Below are 22,686 nucleotides of genomic sequence, written 5' to 3'. Positions count from 1 at the left end.
TCCTTCTTTGTCTCTTATTACAGCCTTTGTTTTAAAGTCTGTTTTGTCCCATATAATTATTGCTACCCCAGCTTTTTTTTGACATACATTGGTGTGATGAATGTTTCTTCATTCTCTCACTTTCAATCTGCATGTGTCTTTAGGTCTGAAATGAGTCTCTTATAGGCAGCATATAGATGGGTCTTTTTTTTTTAAATCCATTCTGTCACCTTGTGTCTTTTGATTGGAATGTCTAGTTCACTTACATTCAGAGTAATTATTGGTAAATATGTATTTATTGCCATTTTTTTTTACTTGTTTTGTGGTTGTTTTTGTAGTTCTTCTCTGATTACCTTTTCTCTTGCTAACTTACTCATGGTTTGCTGGCTTTTTTTTACTGATATACTTAGATTCCTTTTGTTTAGAGTTTCAATTACTGGTTTTTGATTTGTGTTACCATTAGGTTTGTATAAGACATCTTCTGCATATAGCAGTCTGTATTAAGTTGATGGTCACTTAAGTTTGAACCCATTCTTTACTGCCCATCCCCAACGTTTTTGGTATATGGTGTCATACTTACATCCTTTCATTTTGTGAGTCTCTTGAATGATTTGTAAAGATACGCTTTTTTTTAATGCTTTTGCGTTTCCTACTTTTCTTACTCTTACTAATTGTCTTTCCTTTCCACTCAAAGAATCTCCTTTAACATTTCTTATATGGCTGGTTTAGTGGTCTGAACTTCTTTAGCTGTTGTTTGTGTGAGAAACTCTTTATCTCTTCTTCTATTCTGAATGATAGCCTTGCTGGGCAGAGTATTCTTGGCTGCGTATTTTTTCCTTTCAGCAGTTTGAAAATATCCTGCCACTCCCTTCTTACCTTCAAAGTCTCTGTTGAAAAGTCAGCCAAGAGCCTTAGGATTTTTTCTTGTATATAACTGTCTCCTTTTCTCTTGATGCATTTGAAATTGTCTCTTTATCACTACTTTTTCCATTTATATTACTATGTGTCTTGGTGTAGGGCTCCTTGGGTTGATTTTGTTTGGGGCTTTCTATGCCTCCTGGATCTGGAAATCTGTTTCCTTTTCTAATTTTGGAAGATTTCAGCAATTATGTCTTCAAATTAATATTCTGCCCCCTTTTCTCTTTTTTTCTTCTTCTGGGATCCCTATAGAATGTTATTACTCTTGATGGTGTTGCTGAGTTTCCTAAACCTATTCTCATTTTGCATAATTTGTTTTTCTCTCACTTGCTTAGCTTTCTTTCCATTACTCTGCCCTCCAAGTTACTAATTTATTCCTCTGCTTCATCTAGCCTGCTATTTATTCATAACATCTAGTGTGTTTTTTAAGTTTTTATTTAAATTCCAGTTAACATGCATTGTAATGTTAATTTCAGGTATACAATATAGTGATTCAGCACTTCCATACAATACCCAATGCTCATCACAAATGCTGTCCTTAATCCCCATCTATATATGTAACCCATCCTCTTACCTACCTTCCCTCTGGCAACCATCAGTTTGTTCCCTGTAGTTAAGAGTTTGTTTCTTGGTTTGCCTCTCCATATCTTTTTTTCCCATTTGCTCCTTTGTTTTGTTTCTTAAATTCCACATATGAGTGAAATCATATGGTATGTATCTTTCTTTGACTGGCTTATTTTGCTTAGCATAATACTCTCTAGCTCCATTCATGTCATTGCAAATGGCAAGATTTCATTCTTTTTATGGCTTAATGATATTCCATTGTTTGTACATTCTACATCTTCATTATCCATTCATCAGTCAGTAGTCCCTTGGGCTATTTTGATAATTTGACTATTGCAGATAATGTGCTATAAACATTGGGGTGCACGTATCCTTTTGAATTAGTACTTTTGTGTCCTTTGGGTAAATAACTAGTAGTGCAATTGCTGGGTTGTAGGGTAGTTCTATTTTTAAATTTTTGGGGAAACTCCATACTGTTTTCCAGAATGGCTGCACCAGTTTGCATTTCCACCAACAGTGCACAAGAGTTCCCCTTTCTTCACATCAGTACCAACATTTGTTGCTTATTGTGTTTTTATTTTAGCCATTCTGAGAGGTGTTAGGTGATATCTCATTGTAGTTTTGATTTGTATTTCCCTGATACTGTTGAGCATCTGTTCATGTGTCTGTTGGACATCTGTATGTCTTCTTTGGATAAATGTCTATTCATGTTCTCTGCCCATTTTTTAATTGTATTATTAGGTTCTTTTTTTTTTTTTTTTTTTGGTGTTGAGTTGTATAAGTTCTTTATATATTTTGGATATTAACCTTTTAGCAGGTATGTCATTTGAAGCTATCTTCTCCCACTCTGTAGCTTATCTTTTAGTTTGTTGATTGTTTCCTTTGCAGTGCAGAAGGTTTTTATTTTGATGATATCCTGATAGACTGTTTTTACTTTTGTTTCCCTTGTCTCAGGGGACATATCTAGAAAAGTGTTTGTGGCTGATGTCAAAGACATTACTACCTGTGTTCTTTTCTAGGATTTTTTTGGTTTCAGGTCTCACATTTAGGTCTTTAATTCATTTTGATTTTATTTTTGTGTTTTATGTAAGAAAGTGATCTGGTTTCATTCCTTTGCTTGTTGTTGTCCAGTTTTCCCAGCACCATTTGTTGAAGAGACTGTCTTTTTTCATTGGATATTCTTTCCTACTTTGTCAAAGATTAATTGACCATATAGTTGTGGGTTCATTTCTGGGTTTTCTATTCTGTTACATTGATCTATGTGCCTATTTTCTGTGCTAGTACCATACTGTTTTGATCACTACAGCTTTGTATTATGACTTGAATTCTGGAATTATGATGCCTCCAGCTTTGCTTTTCATTTTCAAGATTGCTTTGGCTATGTGGGTTTGTGGTTCCATGAAAATTGTGGGATTATTTGTTCTAGCTCTGTGAAAAATGCTGTTGGTAGTCTGATAGGGATTGCTTTAAATTTGTCCCATTTACAATTGCACCAAAAACAATAAGATGCTTAGAATAAACCTAACCAAAGAGGTGAAAGACTTAGTCTGAAAACTGATGAAACACTGATGAAACATATTGAAGGTCACACAAAGAATTGGAAAGATTGGAAAGACATTCCATGTTCATGGATTGGAAGAACAAATATTATTAAATATCTACTACCGAAATCATCTGGTGTATTTTTAATTTCATTCATTATGTTCTACATTTCTGATTGGTTCTTTTTTATGTTTTTTCTTTGTTAAAGTTCTCACTGATATCTCCACTTTTTTTCTTAAGTTCAGTGAATATCTTCATAATCATTACCTTAAGTTCTCCATCAGGCATATTACTTATATCCATTTTGCTTAGGTCTCTTGCTGTGGTTTTGTCTTGTTCTTTCATTTGGGGTACATTCCTATGTTTTCTCATTTTGTCTAATTCTCTGTGTCTGTTTCTCTGTGTTAGGGAGTTCAGCTACATTTCCTCGTCTTAAATGTAAAGGCCTTATGAAGAAGAGGTTCTGTAGTGCCCTGCAGTGCAATGACCCCTGTTCAGTATAAACTGGCACTTTAGCTAAAGCTATGCATGTTGTGTGCACTCAGCTGTTGTGTCCTGGCCACTTTTTATTTCAGTCCAGTTGTCTTCAGAGGCTCTCTTTGCCTGCTATTGTCCCCAGCCAGGGTGGGGTGCACAATTTTAACAAGGTGCACCTTGGGCTTCCACAGGGCCCACTACTACCACCCCTGCCACTGGGACCGAGGGTCTAGAAAATAGGGTGAGGAGAGGAGGTGTTGGCAAGGTTTGCACTGGTCTTCTGGGGGAGGATACCCACAGAGACTGGACTGAGGGAGGCAAGGGTTACTGGGATCTGCCAAAGTGCTGGGTGGGGGGCAGGGCTTGGCATAAACCATTTAGGTAGTGAATGTGGGCATTGTGCTGATTCCTGCAGGTCAGTCATGTGTTTATGCAAGGGGATGGAGAGGGAGATGTCACCTGACAGCTTCTTTGTTCCTGGAGAAGTCCCTCCATGAACTCTGCCCCTCTGGAACATTCTCTGAGATATGTAAATAACTTCCCCTCTTGTTTGCCCCCAGTGTTTTTCAACCTGTTGCTTCTGTGCTGTAATTCTACAGGTTGTTTGTTATGCTAAGGGTAGGACCTCAGCTTCTATCACCCTCTGGACTCTCCAGAGCTGCACCCTCTGATATTTAAAATTTCAGGCCTTAAGTCTCACTGGTTGTTAGAACTCTAGAAATCTGGCATACATGGCATGTAGTTTTGTAAAACCAAATGTTATAGGGATTCCTCTTCGTCATGTGAGCTCCTTGGTATGATAGTCTGTTTCTTGCTTGTCTGTACATCCACAACTGCCTCCTCCCACTGTGTGGATGACCACAGTTTCACTCCCCACCATGTGTCTGCCCTTCTTACCGTCTTTGATGTGGCTTCTTCTCTGCCTTTAGTTGTGGAGTTTGTTCTGCCAGGCTTCAGGCTGTTTTCTGGGTTATTACACTGAGGTGAGTGTTATCTAGTTGTATTTGTGGGATGAGGTGAGCTTAGGGTCCTCTTACTCTGCCAGTTTGCCCCCTCTCCTCTTGCTTCTTGCTGTGTGTTTTCAGTTGATTCATCTAACTGTATGATTCAGTTATCTTAATTTGGTCTGTGAGCCCTTCTATTCTGGTACCTCTGGGAGAGTCTGCCTAGTAGACTACTTGGAGACTACTATACATCAAGTTATTTGCTACTGTGGTGATGATTTACTTTAAAATAAATTTCATAAGATTCAAGTTTAATTCCATAATAAAGTCACTTTATTTCACTTGCCCTCCAGTATTAAGAGAAAGATGAAGAGAAGAAAATGCCTTGTGTTATGCATGGGAACATCATCCTTCATGTGTCAAAGCTGAATGGAAGTTGAAAACTCTGAACTAGAAAACTAGCATTCCAGATCAAAGGCTCTGAAATCCTAATCTGACACTACCAGCAGGCCAGACTGTCCTCCCAAATGCAGAGGTCAAAGAGAGAATATGGTTAAAAAGTGAGTGATGTGAAGAATTTCAGAGGTACAATATTCAATCAATTTCTTTAATATAGAAGTCAAAGATTTTTCAGTTTCTAGAAGGGTTTTTTTTTTTTTTTGTCTTCAAATGCTACAGAGGAAAGGATTGCCTGAATTTATCTAAATAATCTCATTTTGAAACTTGATTTTGCTTTAAAAGACTCAAACAGTTGACAGAGACAATATTATACTGTCTGACTTAAAAAAAAAAAACTATTTAAGGGGATATTTAAAATGTGCCATTCTTCTTCAAAAATGGTTAATGTAAAAATGTTTTGAAGAGGGGTCTGCCCACAGCAAGTAAATGGAGGGGCCCAATGGTTTGGAGGCCACTCTGAAGGCAGATGAGGCAGAGGGTGAGGCCGAGGCAAAGAAGTGGCTTCTATGTGTGGACCTCTTTGTGTGGACTTATACGTGTGAACCTCTCTGTGTGGAGTTTGCCTCGGTCATGAGCTGTGACACCACCGTGGCTCAGTGCTATCTGGTGGAGAATGACTGGGAGATGGAGAGAGCGCTGAACTTGTACTTTGAGCTGCCTGTGGAGGAGGGCGCTTTGGAAAGCCACCCTCAGACCCCAGCCAAGTCAAAGTCCTGTGTTGACCTAATGAATAAAGAAACAACTGATTCCGTTAGTTCTAAAACCAGCACATCTGAAGGTATTATGCATTTGATTTTTACAAATGTTTGAAATATTTGATTTTCAAATATTTATAATATTTGATATTTGTACAGGAGGTTATTCCCCCATATTGTAGCTACCTAAAGAAGAGAGCAAGTAGTGACGTGATTATTATGGGTCACGAAGAAGGATATTTCACAGCTATAATGTTGAAGAAATCGAGAGTGAAATTTAAAATCCAGGATATCCCTTTTCCAAATACAAAAATGATGAAAAACGTTTTGTGTGTGTATGCAACTGTGTCGGGAAATGAACTTTGCCTTATTACTTCTCATGTGGAAAGCACCAAAGAGCATGCCAAGGAACAAATGAATCAGTTAAAAATGATTTTAAAGAAAATTCAAGAAGCTCCAGAGTCAGCTATAGTTATATTTGCAGGGGATACAAATTTAAGGATCACCAAGTTACCAAATGGGTGCTTTACCCAAAAATAATTTGTATGTCTGGGAGTTTTTGACAAATCTAGGCATTGCCAGTATGCATGGGATACACAAATAAACTCTAATCTTGAAATATCTGCTACTTGTAAGCTTCATTTTAATCAAATTTGTTTCAGAATAGCAGCAGAAAGTGGTCCTATTGTTACCCAAAGTTTGGACTTCCTTGGGTTGGAAAAACTGGACTGTGGTAGATTTCCTAGTGATCACTGGGGTCTTCTGTGCAACTTAGATGTGATATTATGAAATATTTTTCAAATAAGAGTTTTACATTTTCTGGTAATTTCATTCTGGATTTTGCAAATGTAATTTCTACTTATCTGGAAAGGTAGGCTTAATATGGAGGAATTGATATACTGTGTCACTGTAACAGAAGAAAACACTACTGTGATTTTATTTTGTGAACTGTGTCCTCAAATTTCAGAACTAAATATTGATGTTTATTTAAATTAAAGCATACCTAGTGTTCAGTATATGAGACTTCTTCTTAAAAGGCCACCAAGACCATTGGAGCTTTTAATAATGCTCAGAGCTGCCAGCTGGTTCTCAAGTAGGGCCACATTGTCTCTGGGCTAGCCTTTATATTTTGTTTACTTTTAAAATCAGGCATCAAATAGTTTATATTTTAAGTAAATACTTAAAAATAAAAATAAGAGATTATTGAGGTTGGGGGATTGGATCTTTTCATTATATTTTACAAATTCAGATAATCTTAAATGAAAAAGCCATGATTATATACATTTAAATAGAGGACAACTATCCTATAGCAGACTTTGTCTTTGTCAGCTAATAGTACATAATTGGTCACCTGTAAGTGAAACCTTCTGATTTTAAATTCTTCAACTTTTCAAAATGCATATTTGTCAACATGTCACCATTCATGTTGCCAACAGGGGCAAATAGGCTTGATAACGATTAAAGTCAGTTTTATACCTGTACTGGACTTTTTTCCTAAGAGAAAAATAAGTGCGTAAAGAGGAATAATCTTTTAGATTTACTTCTTATAAAATTGAATTATTTTACAGAGGAGGGATAAAGAGCACTTTTTAATGTGCTTAAAGAAACATTTTAAGGGGTGCTGGGTGGCTCAGTTGGTTAAGTGGCTGACTTCAGCTCGAGTCATGATCTCTTACAGCTCAGAGCCTGCAGCCTGCTTTGGATTCTGTGTCTCCCTCTCTCTCTGCCCACCCCTGCCCCCCACCCCACCACCTGCTCACACTCTGTCTCTCTCTTTCTCTCAAAAATAAAATAAAAAGAAACATAAAAAAGTTCAATATTCAGTTAAAAAAACATTTTTTAAGAGAAGTGTACTTTAAATAAATAATTTTACTTGTTTAAAAAATTTTTTTTGAAGAGTAAATACTTCATGAATGCTGTTAGTATATTTTTTATTATGCAAAATGGAAGCAATAGAAAAATATTTTATCAGAGATGTCATGAATTTTCCTTTTTATTTCATTGGCATGAAACATGTAATATGAGTTTTAAATTAAGATGTTTAGTCATTGGAGCTTTATAACCACTCTTCTCAAAGCAACAACCTCTGAACATAGCACTGAATCATATAATCATAATTCAACATTCACCTCTAGCCAATCCCTCTATTCTGAATTTTCAGTAAAACAATTTAGTTATTTGAACACCAGCTGGTGGCCTATTCTCTATACTGCAAATAATAGAAGGATTTATAAGCTACTCATGTTGCCTCTATTCAGTGTACCTAGGAAGACAGAATGTTATTTTATATATTAATCACTTCATAATCATTGATTATGTCCAATCTGTTCATCTGAAGTGAAGGAAGGATGTCCAAAAGAGGGACATCAAAGATTAATTTCAGTTAATTAAATTCTTAAATTACATTTCCAGCTGAAGGCTAAAGTATAGACATTAATTTAGTATGAAATTGATAGATAATTATATGTGTTGCATATGTTTGTGTTTCTTCACTTGTAGAGGAATTTTAGAGAAAGTAGGCAAGGCTGCCTTACCTAGATGAAAGAAAGTTTGCAAATTTGATACATGTTTGGTATATAAAAGCGTTTTTAGACATCTCATGCTACTCTCCCTCATCAGAGTAGAAAGTAATCACAGGGAATACAGGAACATCTGGTCCTAAAAGTAAGTCATGTCAGAGAAGAATATGAAAATGGACAAGGATGTAGGCAAATAAGGGTGAATATCATACAGTCAATGTCCTTTCATATGACCTTCTTTTTGTGTGTGTGTACTCCCACTTATGGATGGTTTTGCTTCCTTCACAGTTCATGTTGTATTCTAAATTTGACATCATACAGGAATGAAAAGGATTTTTACTTACTGGGTCTCAGGAAAAAACAGCATTTCAGTCATAATATACAGACTACATAGATCTAGAATATTTTTAAAAGCATGATATAAAGATTTCTGTTTCTAGCCAAGATGGAGGGTAAATTGAGAGAGACAAGATTTGCTTTCCTGTCCAAGCAACAAATAACTTAATAAAATATATGAAAGAACAGTTTCTAAGATATTGAACATTAGGCAATGAATGGTAGTGATTCCCTTAACTAATAAATGAAATGAGATCTATAATTTCCCCAGGTTATTGGCTGCAGATTTCCCAGGCCACAAGGAAGAGAGAACCCAGAGAAAGCCTGGTGGTCTTCTTGAGTTGAGAAGATGAAGCAAGGAATCTGGGGAGGCCAAGGAAGCCATACTTCATAGGGAAAGTGTCACAGAGGAGAGAGTTATACAGAGAAAGGGAGAAAAATCTCTGGGAATCTGCAGAATCCTCTGTGTGTTTTCAGCTGAGCACTGATCTGTGCATGAGGGTGAGGAAGCTACTTGAGGCTGGAGAAAGAACCACCAGAAAGAATTAGAGGGAATAATTTCCAGGACTTGCAGAAGACATCAGCCACTGTGGGAAACCCCATAATTCTGGATGATAGGTAGAATTCTCAAAAATGTTTTGCCTCAATAGTGGCAAAATCAACCATAAACTAAATGCTGCTTTGTTCCTCCTAACAACCCTCACAAGCAAGACCTGAATGTATCACACTGGTTCTAAGTAGCTTAATAGCAGTCCAGAATAAGCCTCAACAATATTTATACAAATGCAAAGATATACTGCATCCAACAAGATAAAATTCATAATGTCTAGGATTCAACAAAAATTATCAGCATGCAAAGAAGCAAGGTATTATCCATAAGGAGGTGAAAAATAATCTATTCAATCAATCCAGATGTGTCACAAAAGAATTCATAAACCAAGACAGTAAACAATTACTATAACTATACTTCCTACATTCAAGAAACTGGGGTAAATATTGTACATGTTAGGTACAGCCAGAAGATGTTAAAAAGACCTAAATTGGACTTTCAGGGATTAAAACTACATTTTTTGAAGTGAAAAATATAGTGGGTGGGAGTCATGATATTGCAGAACTGATCACTGAACTTGAAGACACAGCAATTGAATCTATACAATAAGTAAAGAGAAAAAAATTACTGACTCCCCTCCTCCACAGACCATTAGTATTTAATATTTCTTACAGTGCAAATCTATGGTAGATAAGATGAATCCTTTCAGTTTTTGCCTGCTTCTAAATGTCTTTATTTTGACTTCACTTCTAATTAATTAATTAATTTTAAAATTTACATTTAAAATTTACATTAGCATATAGTGCAACAATGATTTCAGTTAATTTCTTAATGCCCCTTACCCATTTATCCCATCCCCCCTCCCACAACCCTCCAGCAACCCTTTCTTTGTTCTTCATATTTAAGAGTCTCTTATGTTTTGTGCCCCTCCCTGTTTTTATATTATTTTTGCTTCCCTTCCCTTATGTTCATCTGTTTTGTATCTTAAGTTCTTCATATGAGTGAAGGTATATTTGTCTTTATCTAATTTTGCTTAGCATATTACCCTCAAATTCCATCCATGTTGTTGCAAATGGCAAGATTTCATTCTTTTTGATTGCCAAGTAATACTCCATTGTGTATATATATCACATCTCTATCCATTCATACATTGATGGCCATGTGGGCTCTTTCCATAGTTTGGCTATTGTCGATAGCACGGCTATAAACATTGGGGTGCGTGTGCCCCTTCCAAACAGCACACCTGTATCCCTTAGATAAATACCTAGTAGTGCAATTGCTGGGTTGTAGGGTAGTTCTATTTTTAATTTTTTGAGGAACTTCCATACTGTTTTCCAGAGTGGATGCACCAGTTTGCATTCCCACCAGCAGTGCAAAAAGAGATCCTCTTTCTCTGCATCCTTGCCAACATCTGTTGTTGCCTGAGTTGTTAAAGTTAGCCATTTTAACTGGTGTGAGATGGTATCTCATTGTGGTTTTGATTTGTGTTTCCCTGATGATGAGTGATGTTGAGCATTTTTTCATGTGTTGGTTGGTCATCTGGATGTCTTCATTGGAGAAGTGTATTTTTTCACTTCATTTTTATTTTATTTTATTTTATTTATTTTTAATATGAAATTTATTGTCAAATTGGTTTCCATACAACACCCAGTGCTCATCCCAACAGGTGCCCTCCTCAATGCCCATCACCCACCCTCCCCTCCCTCCCCCTCCCCCCCCCCCAATCAACCCTCAGTTTATTCTCAGTTTTTAAGAGTCTCTTATGGTTTGGCTCTCTCCCTCTCTAACTTTTCTAACTTTTTTTTTCCTTCCCCTTCCCCATGGTCTTCTGTTAAGTTTCTCAGGATCCACATTGACTTCATTTTTAAAGGACATTTTTACAGGGTATAGAATTCTAAATTAACAGTTTTTCTTTTTTCTCCAAGAACTTTAAGATACCATTACATTGCTCACCTCTTTCATTTTTTTTTTCCTGATAACAGGGTAGGCATCATTCTCATCATTGTTCATTGTATGTAATATTTCTTTCCTTCCTCTGATATCAAGATTTTATCTTTATCCTTTAGGTTTCAGCCATACGATTATGATATGCCCAGTTGTGGTTTTCTTTGTATTTACTCTTCTAGGATTTCTCTGAACTTCTTAAGTTGATGTCTTCCATCAATTTTGGAAAATTCTCACTCATTACTTATGATATTTCTTTTTCTCTGTTGTTGTTTTTGTTCTGGGACTCCAGCTATGCAAATGATAGCCTATATGATAGTGTTTCACAGTTACTGGAGTTTCTGATTCCCCTTTTTAAAAAATGTTTTCTCTTTCTTTTTTAATTTGGATAATTTCAATTATCTTGTAATTCACTGATTCATGTGATGTGTTCAGTATGCTAATAAGCCCATCAAAATAATTCTTCATCTTTTTTTTTCATTTTTAGGATTATCATCTGGCTCCTTTTTATAGTTTTCATTTTTATGCTATAATTCCCCATCTGTTCACACGTTACCCACCTTTTACATGAAATTTCTTAATATATTTATTATTGTTATTTTAAAATCCCTCTGATAATTCTAGTATTGGACCATCTTTGGATAAGGTTTTAATTGACTGTTTTCTCCCTTAAGAACAAGTCACTTTTTGTGTGTGCGTGATTGATGGTTTGATACAGAAGCTGAGGAAAATAATAGTTATACCCAGAAAAGGGCACATTCCTTTTGTCAGTCCACTAAAGAGGAGGTAAGTTGTGGGGAGATGAGTCAATCTCATCTGTAATTGAATTGAATCTTGGCTTGGCTATTTCTTTAGTTGGATTTATTTCACCACAGACTTCAATAATAATAATTTGTTCAAGGGATCAGAATTTTCTTTTTACCAGACATGTGTCTAGAGGATCTGTTTCCATTCTCCTGCTTTGCTTCAGCCTTCCTCAGGTCCTGGTTGTCTGCATCTCAGAGGGATGTTCTTCAACATTCTTGCCTCTGCCCCCATCCAAAATCAGTCATTGCTTGGTACTCTCTGGGAATCCCAAGTACCTAAAGAGTTCAGTTCATTCCTCCTCTGCTGCCTCAAGACTGCAAGAAACTGCCTATGATTACACCTCAGAGGAGAATCCCTTTCAGCTTTCTTGCCCCTCTCCCAGTCATAAGTTATCACTGTCTCTAACTCAGTGTTAGGCCCCGAGAACTCATAGAACTTGTCTCCCTTCTCCTTTCCTGCCCTCAGAGTTCATGAGGTCCTTCACACTGTACCTTAGAGGACCAGATCTTTCTCAGCATTCCTGCCCTTCCACTAAAATTAGGTGCCTGCTGCCTTGTATCAATCATCATAAAACCCCAGTGCTTGAAGGTTTCTTTCAGCATTCCTAACCTAGCCCCAGTATTTCTCATGATCACTCTGTGAAGGCCCATGAGGAAGTATTAAAGGTGGGCATATTCTGTCCTAAGGATTCTAAACTATTAAGGATTCTAAACTACCACACTTGGTCTACAAAATCAAAATTATTTTAAAAGTTCAGCAGTTTTCTTTTTACCTATTTCTCTGCAGGTTTCTCCTTTTCCACTCCTTCACTTAGGGTGAAAGAAAACTGTTGGGTCTCTTCACTCCAGAGAGAGGTTTATAAGTTTCTGGATTTTATTAATTCATTATATATTTCCCCCCATATTTATCTCTCTGATGAATTTTTAATAAACTATGATTTCATTGGTTATCTGGCCTGTTACTGTTAGGGTAGAAATGGCATTCTCTCTCTCTCTCTCTCTCTCTCTCTTTTTCTTAAAGACTACATGTTAACTCAGTTATTAATGTCCATATAAAAGTCCCACATGAGATATTAGCAGATCACATTAAAAAATATACTATGACCAAATGATAAACATATCCACTAACATCATTGCTATTTTAACCTTGCACTTGAGCTATTAACCAATGCAATTAGAGGGAAGAAAAAAAAAGCAAAATGTTACAACTGGAAATAATAGGTGAAACTATCACCTAATGGTGATATGTGCTCCTAATATTTTATAATCTAATAGAATATTAGCATATATTAATAACCAAAAATCAATATTTTTAAAATATGAAAACCACAAGCAGTTAGAAGACATAATGGAAAATACAATTCCATTTACAATTGATATTAGATGAGCAAATATAGTATGGAATAAACATCATGACTGTGTAAATCAGACGTGAAAAAAATTTAAATATAAATTATAATTGAAAAATTTATAATTGAACATGTTCTTTTATAAAAAAACTTGATATTAAAAAGATGTTAATTATCTTAAAGTTAGTTCAAGCATTATTATAATCCTAATCGAAATAATAATTGTTTTTTATTTTACTTATACTTATTTATTTTTAATTTATTTTTTAAATTTACATCCAAGTTAGTTAGCATATACTGCAACAATGATTTCAGGAGTAGATTCCTTAATGACTCTTACCCATGTAGCCCATGCCCTCTCCCACAACCCCTCCAGTAACCTTCTGTTTGTTCTCCATATTTAAGAGTCTCTTTACTGGTTATAAATCTGTTCAAAATTTTCTATTTCTTCTTGTTTCAGTTTTGGTAGTGTATATGTTTCTAGAAATTTGTCCATTTCTTCCATATTGCCCATTTTATTAGCATATAATTGCTCATAATATTCTCTTATTATTGTTTTTATTTCTGCTGTGTTAGTTTTGATCTCTTTCATTCTTGATTTTATTTATTTGGGTCCTTTCCTTTTTCTTTTTGATCAAACTGGCTAGGGGTTTATCAATTTTGTTAATTCTTCAAATAACCAGCTTCCTGTCTTCTGCTGGTTTTGGGTTTTGTTTGCTGTTCTTTTTCCAGCTCCTTAAGGCATAAGGTTAGCTTGTGTAGTTGAGATCTTTCTGCCTTCTTTAGGAAGGCCTGGATTGCTATATACTTTCCTCTTATGACTGCCTTTGCTGCATCCCAGAGGTTTGGGGCTGTGGTGTTATCATTTTCATTGGCTTTCATGTATTTTTTAATTTCCTCTTTAACTTCTTGGTTAGCCCATTCATTCTTTAGTAGGATGTTCTTTAGTCTCCAAGTATTTGTTATCTTTCCAAATTTTTTCTTGTGGTTGATTTCGAGTTTCATAGTGCTGTGGTCTGAAAATATGCATGGTATGATCTCGATCTTTTTGTACTTGTTGAGGGCTGATTTGTGTCCCAGTATGTGATCGATTCTGGAGAACGTTCCATGTGCACTGGAGAAGAATACATATTCCATTGCTTAGGATGAAATCTTCTGAATATATCTGTTAAGTCCATGTGGTCCAGTGTGTCATTCACAGCCATTGTTTCCTTGTTGATTTTGTGCTTAGATGATCTGTCCATTGCTGTAAGTGGAGTGTTGAAGTACCCTACTATTATGGTATTATTATCAATGAATTTCTCTATGTTTGTGATTAATTGATTTATATATTTGGGTGCTTTCATATTTGGAGCATAAATATTTACAATTGTTAGGTCTTCTTGGTGGATAGACCCCTCAATTATGATATAATGTCCTTCTTCATCTCTTGTTACAGTCTTTATTTATTTTTTTTTTTTTAAATTTTTTTTTCAACGTTTATTTATTTTTGGGACAGAGAGAGACAGAGCATGAACGGGGGAGGGGCAGAGAGAGAGGGAGACACAGAATCTGAAACAGGCTCCAGGCTCTGAGCCATCAGCCCAGAGCCTGACGCGGGGCTCGAACTCACAGACCGCGAGATCGTGACCTGGCTGAAGTCGGACGCTTAACCGACTGCGCCACCCAGGCGCCCCTACAGTCTTTATTTTAAAGTCTAGATTGTCTGATATAAGTATAGCTACTCCAGCTTTCTTTTGATGGCCATTAGCACGATAGATGGTTCTCCATCTGCTTACTTTCAATCTGAAGGTGTCTTTAGGTCTCAAGTTGGTCTCTTATAAACAGCATATAGATGGATCTTGTTTTCTTATTCATTCTGTTTCCCTGTATCTTTTGATTGGAGCATTGAGTCCATTGACGTTTAGAGTGAGTACTAAAAGATATGCATTTATTGCCATTATGTTGCTTGTAGAGTTGGAGTTTCTGGTGGTGTTCTCTGGTCCTTTCCAGTCTTTGTTACTTTTGTGTCGTGACCGGCGCGACAAACACCAAGGTCAGGGTCCTGAGGGTAGGGGAATGCAAGAAAAAAGAGAGAAGAGAAAGTTTGGGAACAGGAGGGTCCCCTGGGCTGATGGCCCAAGTGATGGCTTTATTGTTGCTGTACACAATCTTTTATAATATAAGACTCTTATGGATCAGGTCATTCTAAGAATAAACAGGTTTCACATGATCACTGCCAGCCAAAACATTTAGTTCTGTATACCTTGTGAACTTTCTGAACAGGTCACAAGACCTTGTTGATAGATTGCTAGCAAAACACAGTTCCCATGTTTGTTTCTATCTGACTCGGGGTAGAAAAAGGGAGGTAGCATTACTGCCAACACCTGCAGACCACAGGCTTCAGGAATTAACTTTCTCAGCCTTGACAAGGCTTTCGTATGCCCTTGAAAGTGGGGGAATGGGAGGGGGAACCACCGGGTTGGCTTGAGTCAACAGGGAACGTTGCTCGACCTGGTCTCAGCCTGGCGCCGGGGCCCGGCCACCCACACTTTTGGTCTTTTTTTTTTTCTGTCTTTTCTCCCTTCAGAGAGTGCCCCTTAAAATTTCTTGCAGGGCGGGTTTAGTGCTCACAAACTCCTTTAGTTTTGGTTTGTCTGGGAAACTTTTTATCTCTCTTTCTATTTTGAATGACAGCCTTGCTTGATAAAATTCTTGGGTGCATATTTTTCTGATTCAGCACATTGAATATATCCTGCCACTCTTTTCTGGTTTGCCAAGTTTCTGTGGATAGGTCTGCTGCAAACCTGTCTGTCTTCCTTTGTAGGTTAAGGACTTTTTTCCCTTGCTGTTTTCATACTTGCCTGAGTATTTTGTGAATTTGACTATGATAGACCTTGTTGATGTCGGTTTTTGTTGAATCTAATGGGAGTTCTACGTGCTTCCTGGATTTTGATGTCTGTGTCTTTCCCCAGGTTAGGGAAGTTTTTCACTATGATTTGCTCACATAACCCTTCTACCCCCTTTTCTCTCTCTTCATCTTCTGGGACCCCTGTGATTCTGATGTTCTTCCTTTTTAATGAGTCACTGATTTCTCTAATTCTTAAATCATGCCCTTTTGCCTTAGTCTCCCTCTTTTTTTTCTGCTTCGTTATTCTCCATAAGTTTGTTCTCTGTATCGCTGATTCACTGCTCTGCCTCATCCATCCTTGCTGCTGTGGCATTAATTCAAGATTACAGCTCAATTATAGTATTTTTTAAATCTCATCCTGACTAGCTTTTACTTCTTCTATCTCCACAGAAAGGGATTCTAATCTATTTTCAACCTCAGCTAGTATTCTTATTGTGATTCTAAATTCTTGTTCAGACATCTTGCTTGTATTTGTGTTGATTAAGTTCCTGGCTGTTGTTTCTTCCTGCTCTTTATTTTGGGGTGAATTCCTTCATTTTGTCATTTTGAAGGAAGAAAAGGAATTAATAAGGTAAAAAAAATAAAATTAAAGAATTAAAAACCAGACACACACACACGCAAAAATCAAATAAATGATGCTAGATCCTAGGTGTATTTTGGTCTGGTTGTTGAAAGGAGGTTGATAGATTAGAGAAAAAAGGGAAAAGAGAAAAAAAAAGGAAAATGCTTGAAAATTGGAAAAATGAATACAATGAAATAGAATAAAATGAAATGAAATGAAGGAGGTAAAATAGAAGTTGAAAAATTTACAAAAATGCAAAAAATATAGGAGCAAAAAATTAAAGAAATTGTTTTTAATAAAAATTGAAAATAAAAATACAATTTTCACTTTTTGTATTCAAGAAAAAGAATATAAACAGAAAAGAAAAAAAATTGAATAGATGGACCAGTGAACAGACTGAAATATGATTGAAATTACATCGTTTTCCCCTAGAAGTCAAATTATAAAGCACTTTATAGTCTGTAAACTAAGCAGGCAGAGAGACTTGTGGTGTTTCTGAAGAGCAAGGTTCGCCCAGTTGGGTGAGGCTTAGTGTAACAGCTCCGTTCTCCACTAGATGGTGCTACTTAGCTTACTGGGGTGGATTGTTGTGGTGCTTGTAGGTGTGTATGCGCATGCATGGGAAGGGTGAAAATGGCGTCACCCAGGTACCCAGTCTCTAGTATCGGAACTCTGTTCTCCCTAGTCAGCAATTGCGCACCTGTCCTTTGTCTCCGGTCTGTCTACTCCCCACTTTTACACTGTCCATGACCTAGCCATCAGGTTGCCAGGTGGCACTTCCCTCCTGAGTTTTTTTTTTAATTTTTAATGTTTATTTTTGACAGAGAGAGAGAGAGAGAGCATGAGTAGGGGAGGGTCAGAGAGAGAGGGAGACACAGAATCTGAAGCAGGCTCCAGGCTCTGAGCTGTCAGCACAGAGCCCAACGCAGGGCTCGATCTCATGATGGTTCATGAGCTGAAGTCATGGTGACCTGAGTTGAAGTCAGATGCTTAACTGACTGAGCCACCCAGGCACCCCATTTCCCTCCTGAGTTTTATCTCATATGTGGCTGTGTTTCCCAACCCCTCACTTCTGAGGGACTGTGGCTTTGACCTGCTCAGATCCTCTGGGGCAGGGTCTCACCAAGCAATGGCCAGGTGACGGCCGCCCCCAGGAATGTTCGTGGGAAATGCTGCTGCCGATGCCCAGAGACTATGGCTGGCTGCCAGCCCGCCCCAGTAAAAGTTCACATGATTTTGTAGCCACACTGTTTCAAGGATTATGGTAAGTCACAACACACATCTGGCACCAGGCTTCACCCTTAACGTCCTTGTTACAGCACCAGTGAATGTGGTTGATCTCTGAGGTCTGCTGGGACCAGGTGTCTTCATAGCCTCTACCAAATGTCCTCCCAGTAGGTGAGTTGCCTCTCCCTGTGTGGCCCGAGGACCCCTGGACTTCACTCTCTGCTCCTGGGGATTCGCCTTTCCCACCAGCGCACCACCAGTTATCGAGTTTCAGACTCTGTGCTCCTCCTGCTTATAGAGTCTTAATGGAATTTAAACCCTCTCTTTTTTCCTTTCTCCCTTTTTAGTTCAGTCCCTGTGGCTGTTTCCACTTTTCCACTTTCTCTCCAACTGCTTTTGGCGGGGGTGCTTTTCCCATACTCTCCCCCCATCTCTGTCTTCTCTCTACAAGCAAAAATAGCTTCCTGCCCTCTGCAGCTTCTCTCTCCCCTAGTTCACCTCTCCCCACCATGTACCTGTTGAGTTCTGTGGTTCAGGTTGTGCTGATTGTTGTTAATCCTCAAATAAGTTTTCTAGGTGTGCAGGATGGTTTAATGTTGATCTGGCTGTATTTCATGGACACGAGATGCAAAAAAGCTTCCATGCTGTTCTGCCATCTTGGCCCCTCCAGAAATGGCATTCTCTTATAACTTTCTACATTCTAAGCAGAAGCTGACACCTGGCATTTACATATAAATGATTATTTTCTCTCTCTCTCTACTCATACACACACACACACACACACACACACACGAATATATATACATACACACACCTATACACATGTATGTATATGTGTGTGTGTATATATATATATGTGTGTGTGTGTGTGTGTGTGTGTGTGTATATACACACACTTTTGAAAAAAGTTATTCTAATTCACAAAAAATATTTTGGGAATTCTTCTTTCATACTTTCTTAAAGTCATTCATCACAGTCCTTTGAATATCCTTAATGGTAGAAAATCTTTAGTTCCAAAAATCATATTTTCTCTAAAATAAAAATGGCATTCAAAATTAAGTTTGTAAATAATGCTGACGATATTTAGTAATGTTTTATCATGAAAACAATGTAATTATAAAATAGACTGATTTTCTTATATGTCTCTTAAACAACTTTGAAGGCAATTTTATACAAGCAGTTCAAAACTACTTTTGAGTGATAACAGCATAACTGAAATAAGAAAACTATTTCTAATGATGGCTGCTTAATTATAGAACAGTAATTTAAACCAAGTATTGAGGAACATGTAATTTTTAAGTTCATTTTTATTGCTCATATATCTAGTCTTGAAAAATACTTTAAAATATTTCAAGTTTTAGGTGCATCTGGGTGGCTCAGTCAGTTAAGCGTCCTACTCTTGGTTTTGACTCAGGTCATGGTCTCAAGCCCTGTGTTGGGCTTCATGCTCATAGTGCAGAGCTTTCTTGGGATTTTCTCTGCCCCCCCCCCCCCCCATTCAGGTGCATTCTCTCTCTCTTTCAAAATAAATAAATAAATTCAAAAAAATATTTCAAATTTTGTTCTTCTTGTACTGTTAATAATGCAATTCAATTGTTAATATATAGCTTACCATTTTATGGTTTTCTTTCTAAATGGAAAAATAAGTTATTTTTTTTGTTTTCTTGAAAACATGTCATAGCACATCTTCACTTTGTTTACAACTAATTTTAAATGACTTGTTTTAAGAGGAAGATAGATACATTTCATTCGTGTAAACAAAAGTGGAAATTTTTGCAAAATTTTTTTTGCAAAAATACCACAGAAAAGCACTCATTTATGGGATCAGATGTGGCCAAAGTTCCCAGCAGAGGGCAGCACTCTATGTGAAATCAGAAGTTGCTAGGGAAATGCTTCTGAACTTTTGCCTCATGTGCCAGAGACAGTTATTGAATTTTATCTATTGAATTTTAAACAGTTATGAAATTTTGGAACACTTTCTTTTGAGACTGACTATTCTTACTAGGTGCTTATTTATTTGATTTTTTTCTGTCAAATGGTAAAATTTAAGGACATAAAATAATGATTTATTGCAAATGTTCTGCCTTCTGTGTAAGATACAATTTCTTTAATTGTTGAAAATGACTTCTTTTGAAGTTCACTTTGCATCTGCATGTATTAAAAATTACCGGATTTATTGCATAAAACCATGTTTACAGCATTCTTACTTCTTATGGGTTTATGAGTGTCTTAATGTCCCCATTAAGACATTCAGTTTTTTTGTTCTAAACTGTTTTCTTACGCTTTTTATTCATATGGAAGATTTTTCATCTGTCAATTTCCAACCAACAAATGTATTATTTTTGAGCTTAAAATTAAGTGTAATCTCCTTTGCAAATGCTTTTTTTGCTGACTTATTTTATCTTTCTTTTTCTCTCCTGTAGTTCAATTCTGTATGCTCAGATATAGCAAGAAGAGGTTGGTGCCCTCACCAACATTCTGTAATCGTATCTTCTACATTAATGCCTAACCTAACTTTTTCCTTTCCTTTCTTTTCTTTTTTTTATTATAAAATATATATACTTACATTAGAATTTATAAAATATATTTGTACTGTTTAATTAATAATGAAAGAAAACAAAAACTAGTATAAGCCAAGTCAAAAAAAGAACGTTGGCAGCATCCAAGCACACCCACTTAGTTCCTGGCTTCCTCTCTAATTATAATCCTATCCCTCCAGCCTGGAGGTATCCACTATTCTGGCTTTGCAATAACCTTACCTTTTTTTTTATGCTTTTACAACCTATATATGCATTCTTAAACAATGGTCTGGTTTTGCCTGTTTTGAACTTAATATGAGTGGAATCATCCTATTGGAATTTTTTTCATATTTTAAACTTTTCATTTGCATATTAAAAATTGTGCATTCCAATAATTAAAATCATCTGAACACAGAAATGGTACTCTGATTAAATTGCATTTGCAGCTTACAGGACATCTTGTACCAACTTGGTTTTTATTCTAGATTTCACTGTTGTCCCACCTAGCTTCTTCCTTCACTAACATACAAGTTCTTTTCCTTCCCTGCCCAGCCAGACGTGCAGATGGAGGAGGCAGCCTCAGTGTTCCTTCTCAGTAGTTCTGGTTCTTTGATGAGGAAAGGGGCATCAGTCATTTAAATCTGATCCAACCTCTTTGCACCTTATATTATTAAAGAGCTAAAAGAAGTAAAACAAGAAGGCAACGCTTGTGGAATGTACAGTGCATATTGGTGGCGCACACCTCATTACGATTTGCCCGCTTGCTTCTCCTGTTCAGTTGTTTCTTTTGAAGACAGTGGATTTTTCTCTTGTTTTTCTCCCTTCTTCAATTTTGACTTAATCGAATTTCTCCATCTCAGCCATATGGGGTTTGTCAGACATGGTTGCAAAGGAAGCAGAGCAATGCTTTCCAGCAAGCAGAGTCCGATCTGCACAGTGGCTGCTGCCAAGTGCCCTGTTGGAATTCTTTTTATCCTACTTCTTGTGTTTAATATAGTGTTTGCAATGCCATCTGTACTATAGCATTTGGCTATGTCATTTTCTTAGTGCTACACTTTTTCATTGTATTAACATTTCACAACTCATTCATCCTACTGTAAGTAGACATTCAGGTTGTTTGCAGTTTTTGGTTACTGTAAATAAGACTGCTGCTAATCCTCCTACACATGCATGCTGGGGCCTATGTTTATGTGCTTTTAGGGTATGTACTGGCATTCTTTAATATTTCCCTGGTGAAAAACCTCTTGGATTTTGGTATCCAAACTTTAGAATATAAATGTCTTTGTAATAACACTTGTCAGCTGATGTTTTTACGAAAAATTTGTATTTATGTTCAAATGCAGTACTACATTTTAAAGAAAGCTCTGTGTGTGTTGGAGGGGTGGTTGTAGGGGAAGTCTTGAATTATATTCTAAGTAGAATTGTTAAGTGTTAACGTTTTGAAAGGAACAGTTAGAATCAACAAAGGGCATGTGTGATGGTTAATTTTATGTGTCAACTTGACTGGGATGGGGGTGCCCAGATATTTGGTTAAACATTATTCTGTGAGGCTGTTTCAGGATAAGATTAACATTCAAATAGAGTGAATTAAACAGATCACCCTCTGCAATATGGGTGAGCTTCATCTAATTCACTGATGGTCTGAATAGGAAAAAAGGCTTAGTAAAGGAATATTTGTTTTCTTTGCCTATCTTCCAGCCGGAACATTGGTCTTCTCCTGTCTTCAGACTTGGACTTGGACTAGAACTATACCATTGGCTCCTTCCTGGGTCTTCAGCAAATTCCTGGGTCTCGACGGCAGATCTTGGGACTTCTCAGTCTCCATAATCATGTGAGCCAGTTCCTTACAATAAATCATATCATATATAAATATCCAATCAATTGGGTTTCTCTAGATAACCCAGACTAATACAGCATGTTGCTGTTGCTGTATACAAAGTAATTGTTTGAAATAACCGTATTGATCATTTAATGAACATTTCAGTCATTTTACATATTAACATGACAGCTTGTCATGTATATATGTATACATATATACATATATATATGTATTTTACTGTGAATTAGTTATGTTTTAGGAAATTGGCTGAGGTTTTGAGTTAATATATAAAATGTTACAATTTTTCTTATTTAAAATATTGATAAATAGACTTTCAGTTATCATTGTTTTAAAAGTCTAATTTATAGAAATAGGTTTCTGATTTTAAGTGGAGAATACCTAAAGTGGGAAATGCTATACCTAAAATGGAAATTCTGGGTCATAGATCGTATGTATCTTCAACTTGGTTAGATAATACTAAGTTGTATTGCAAAAGTATGGTACAAATATTCTTACCAGGTGTCTGTTGGAATTCTGTTGCTTACATCCTCACTGAGAGGGTAACCAAATATCCCAATTTTTGAGGA

At 36.7% G+C, this 22,686-nt stretch overlaps 1 protein-coding gene and 2 pseudogenes across 1 annotated transcript in view; 2 read left to right on the top strand and 1 right to left on the bottom strand.

Moving 5' to 3' along the window:
- Window positions 1-22,130, top strand: part of FBXO4 (F-box protein 4) — a 55,330-nt gene extending 33,200 nt beyond the window's left edge. The window contains exon 6 of the mRNA XM_045439196.1: window positions 21,979-22,130. Within this exon, the coding sequence (XP_045295152.1) occupies window positions 21,979-22,115 (137 nt within the window). The 3' untranslated portion in view covers window positions 22,116-22,130. The remainder of the gene's footprint in view (window positions 1-21,978) is intronic.
- LOC123577208 lies at window positions 3,317-6,594 on the top strand (annotated as a pseudogene).
- On the bottom strand, window positions 20,977-21,211 carry LOC123577214 (annotated as a pseudogene).
- Window positions 22,131-22,686: the final 556 nt, after the last annotated feature.

The sequence above is a fragment of the Leopardus geoffroyi genome, chromosome A1 (assembly GCF_018350155.1).
Source record: "Leopardus geoffroyi isolate Oge1 chromosome A1, O.geoffroyi_Oge1_pat1.0, whole genome shotgun sequence".
Lineage (NCBI taxonomy): Eukaryota > Metazoa > Chordata > Mammalia > Carnivora > Felidae > Leopardus > Leopardus geoffroyi.
Note: the sequence above shows the minus strand (reverse complement) of the source record. Positions and strands in the feature narration are given on the sequence as shown.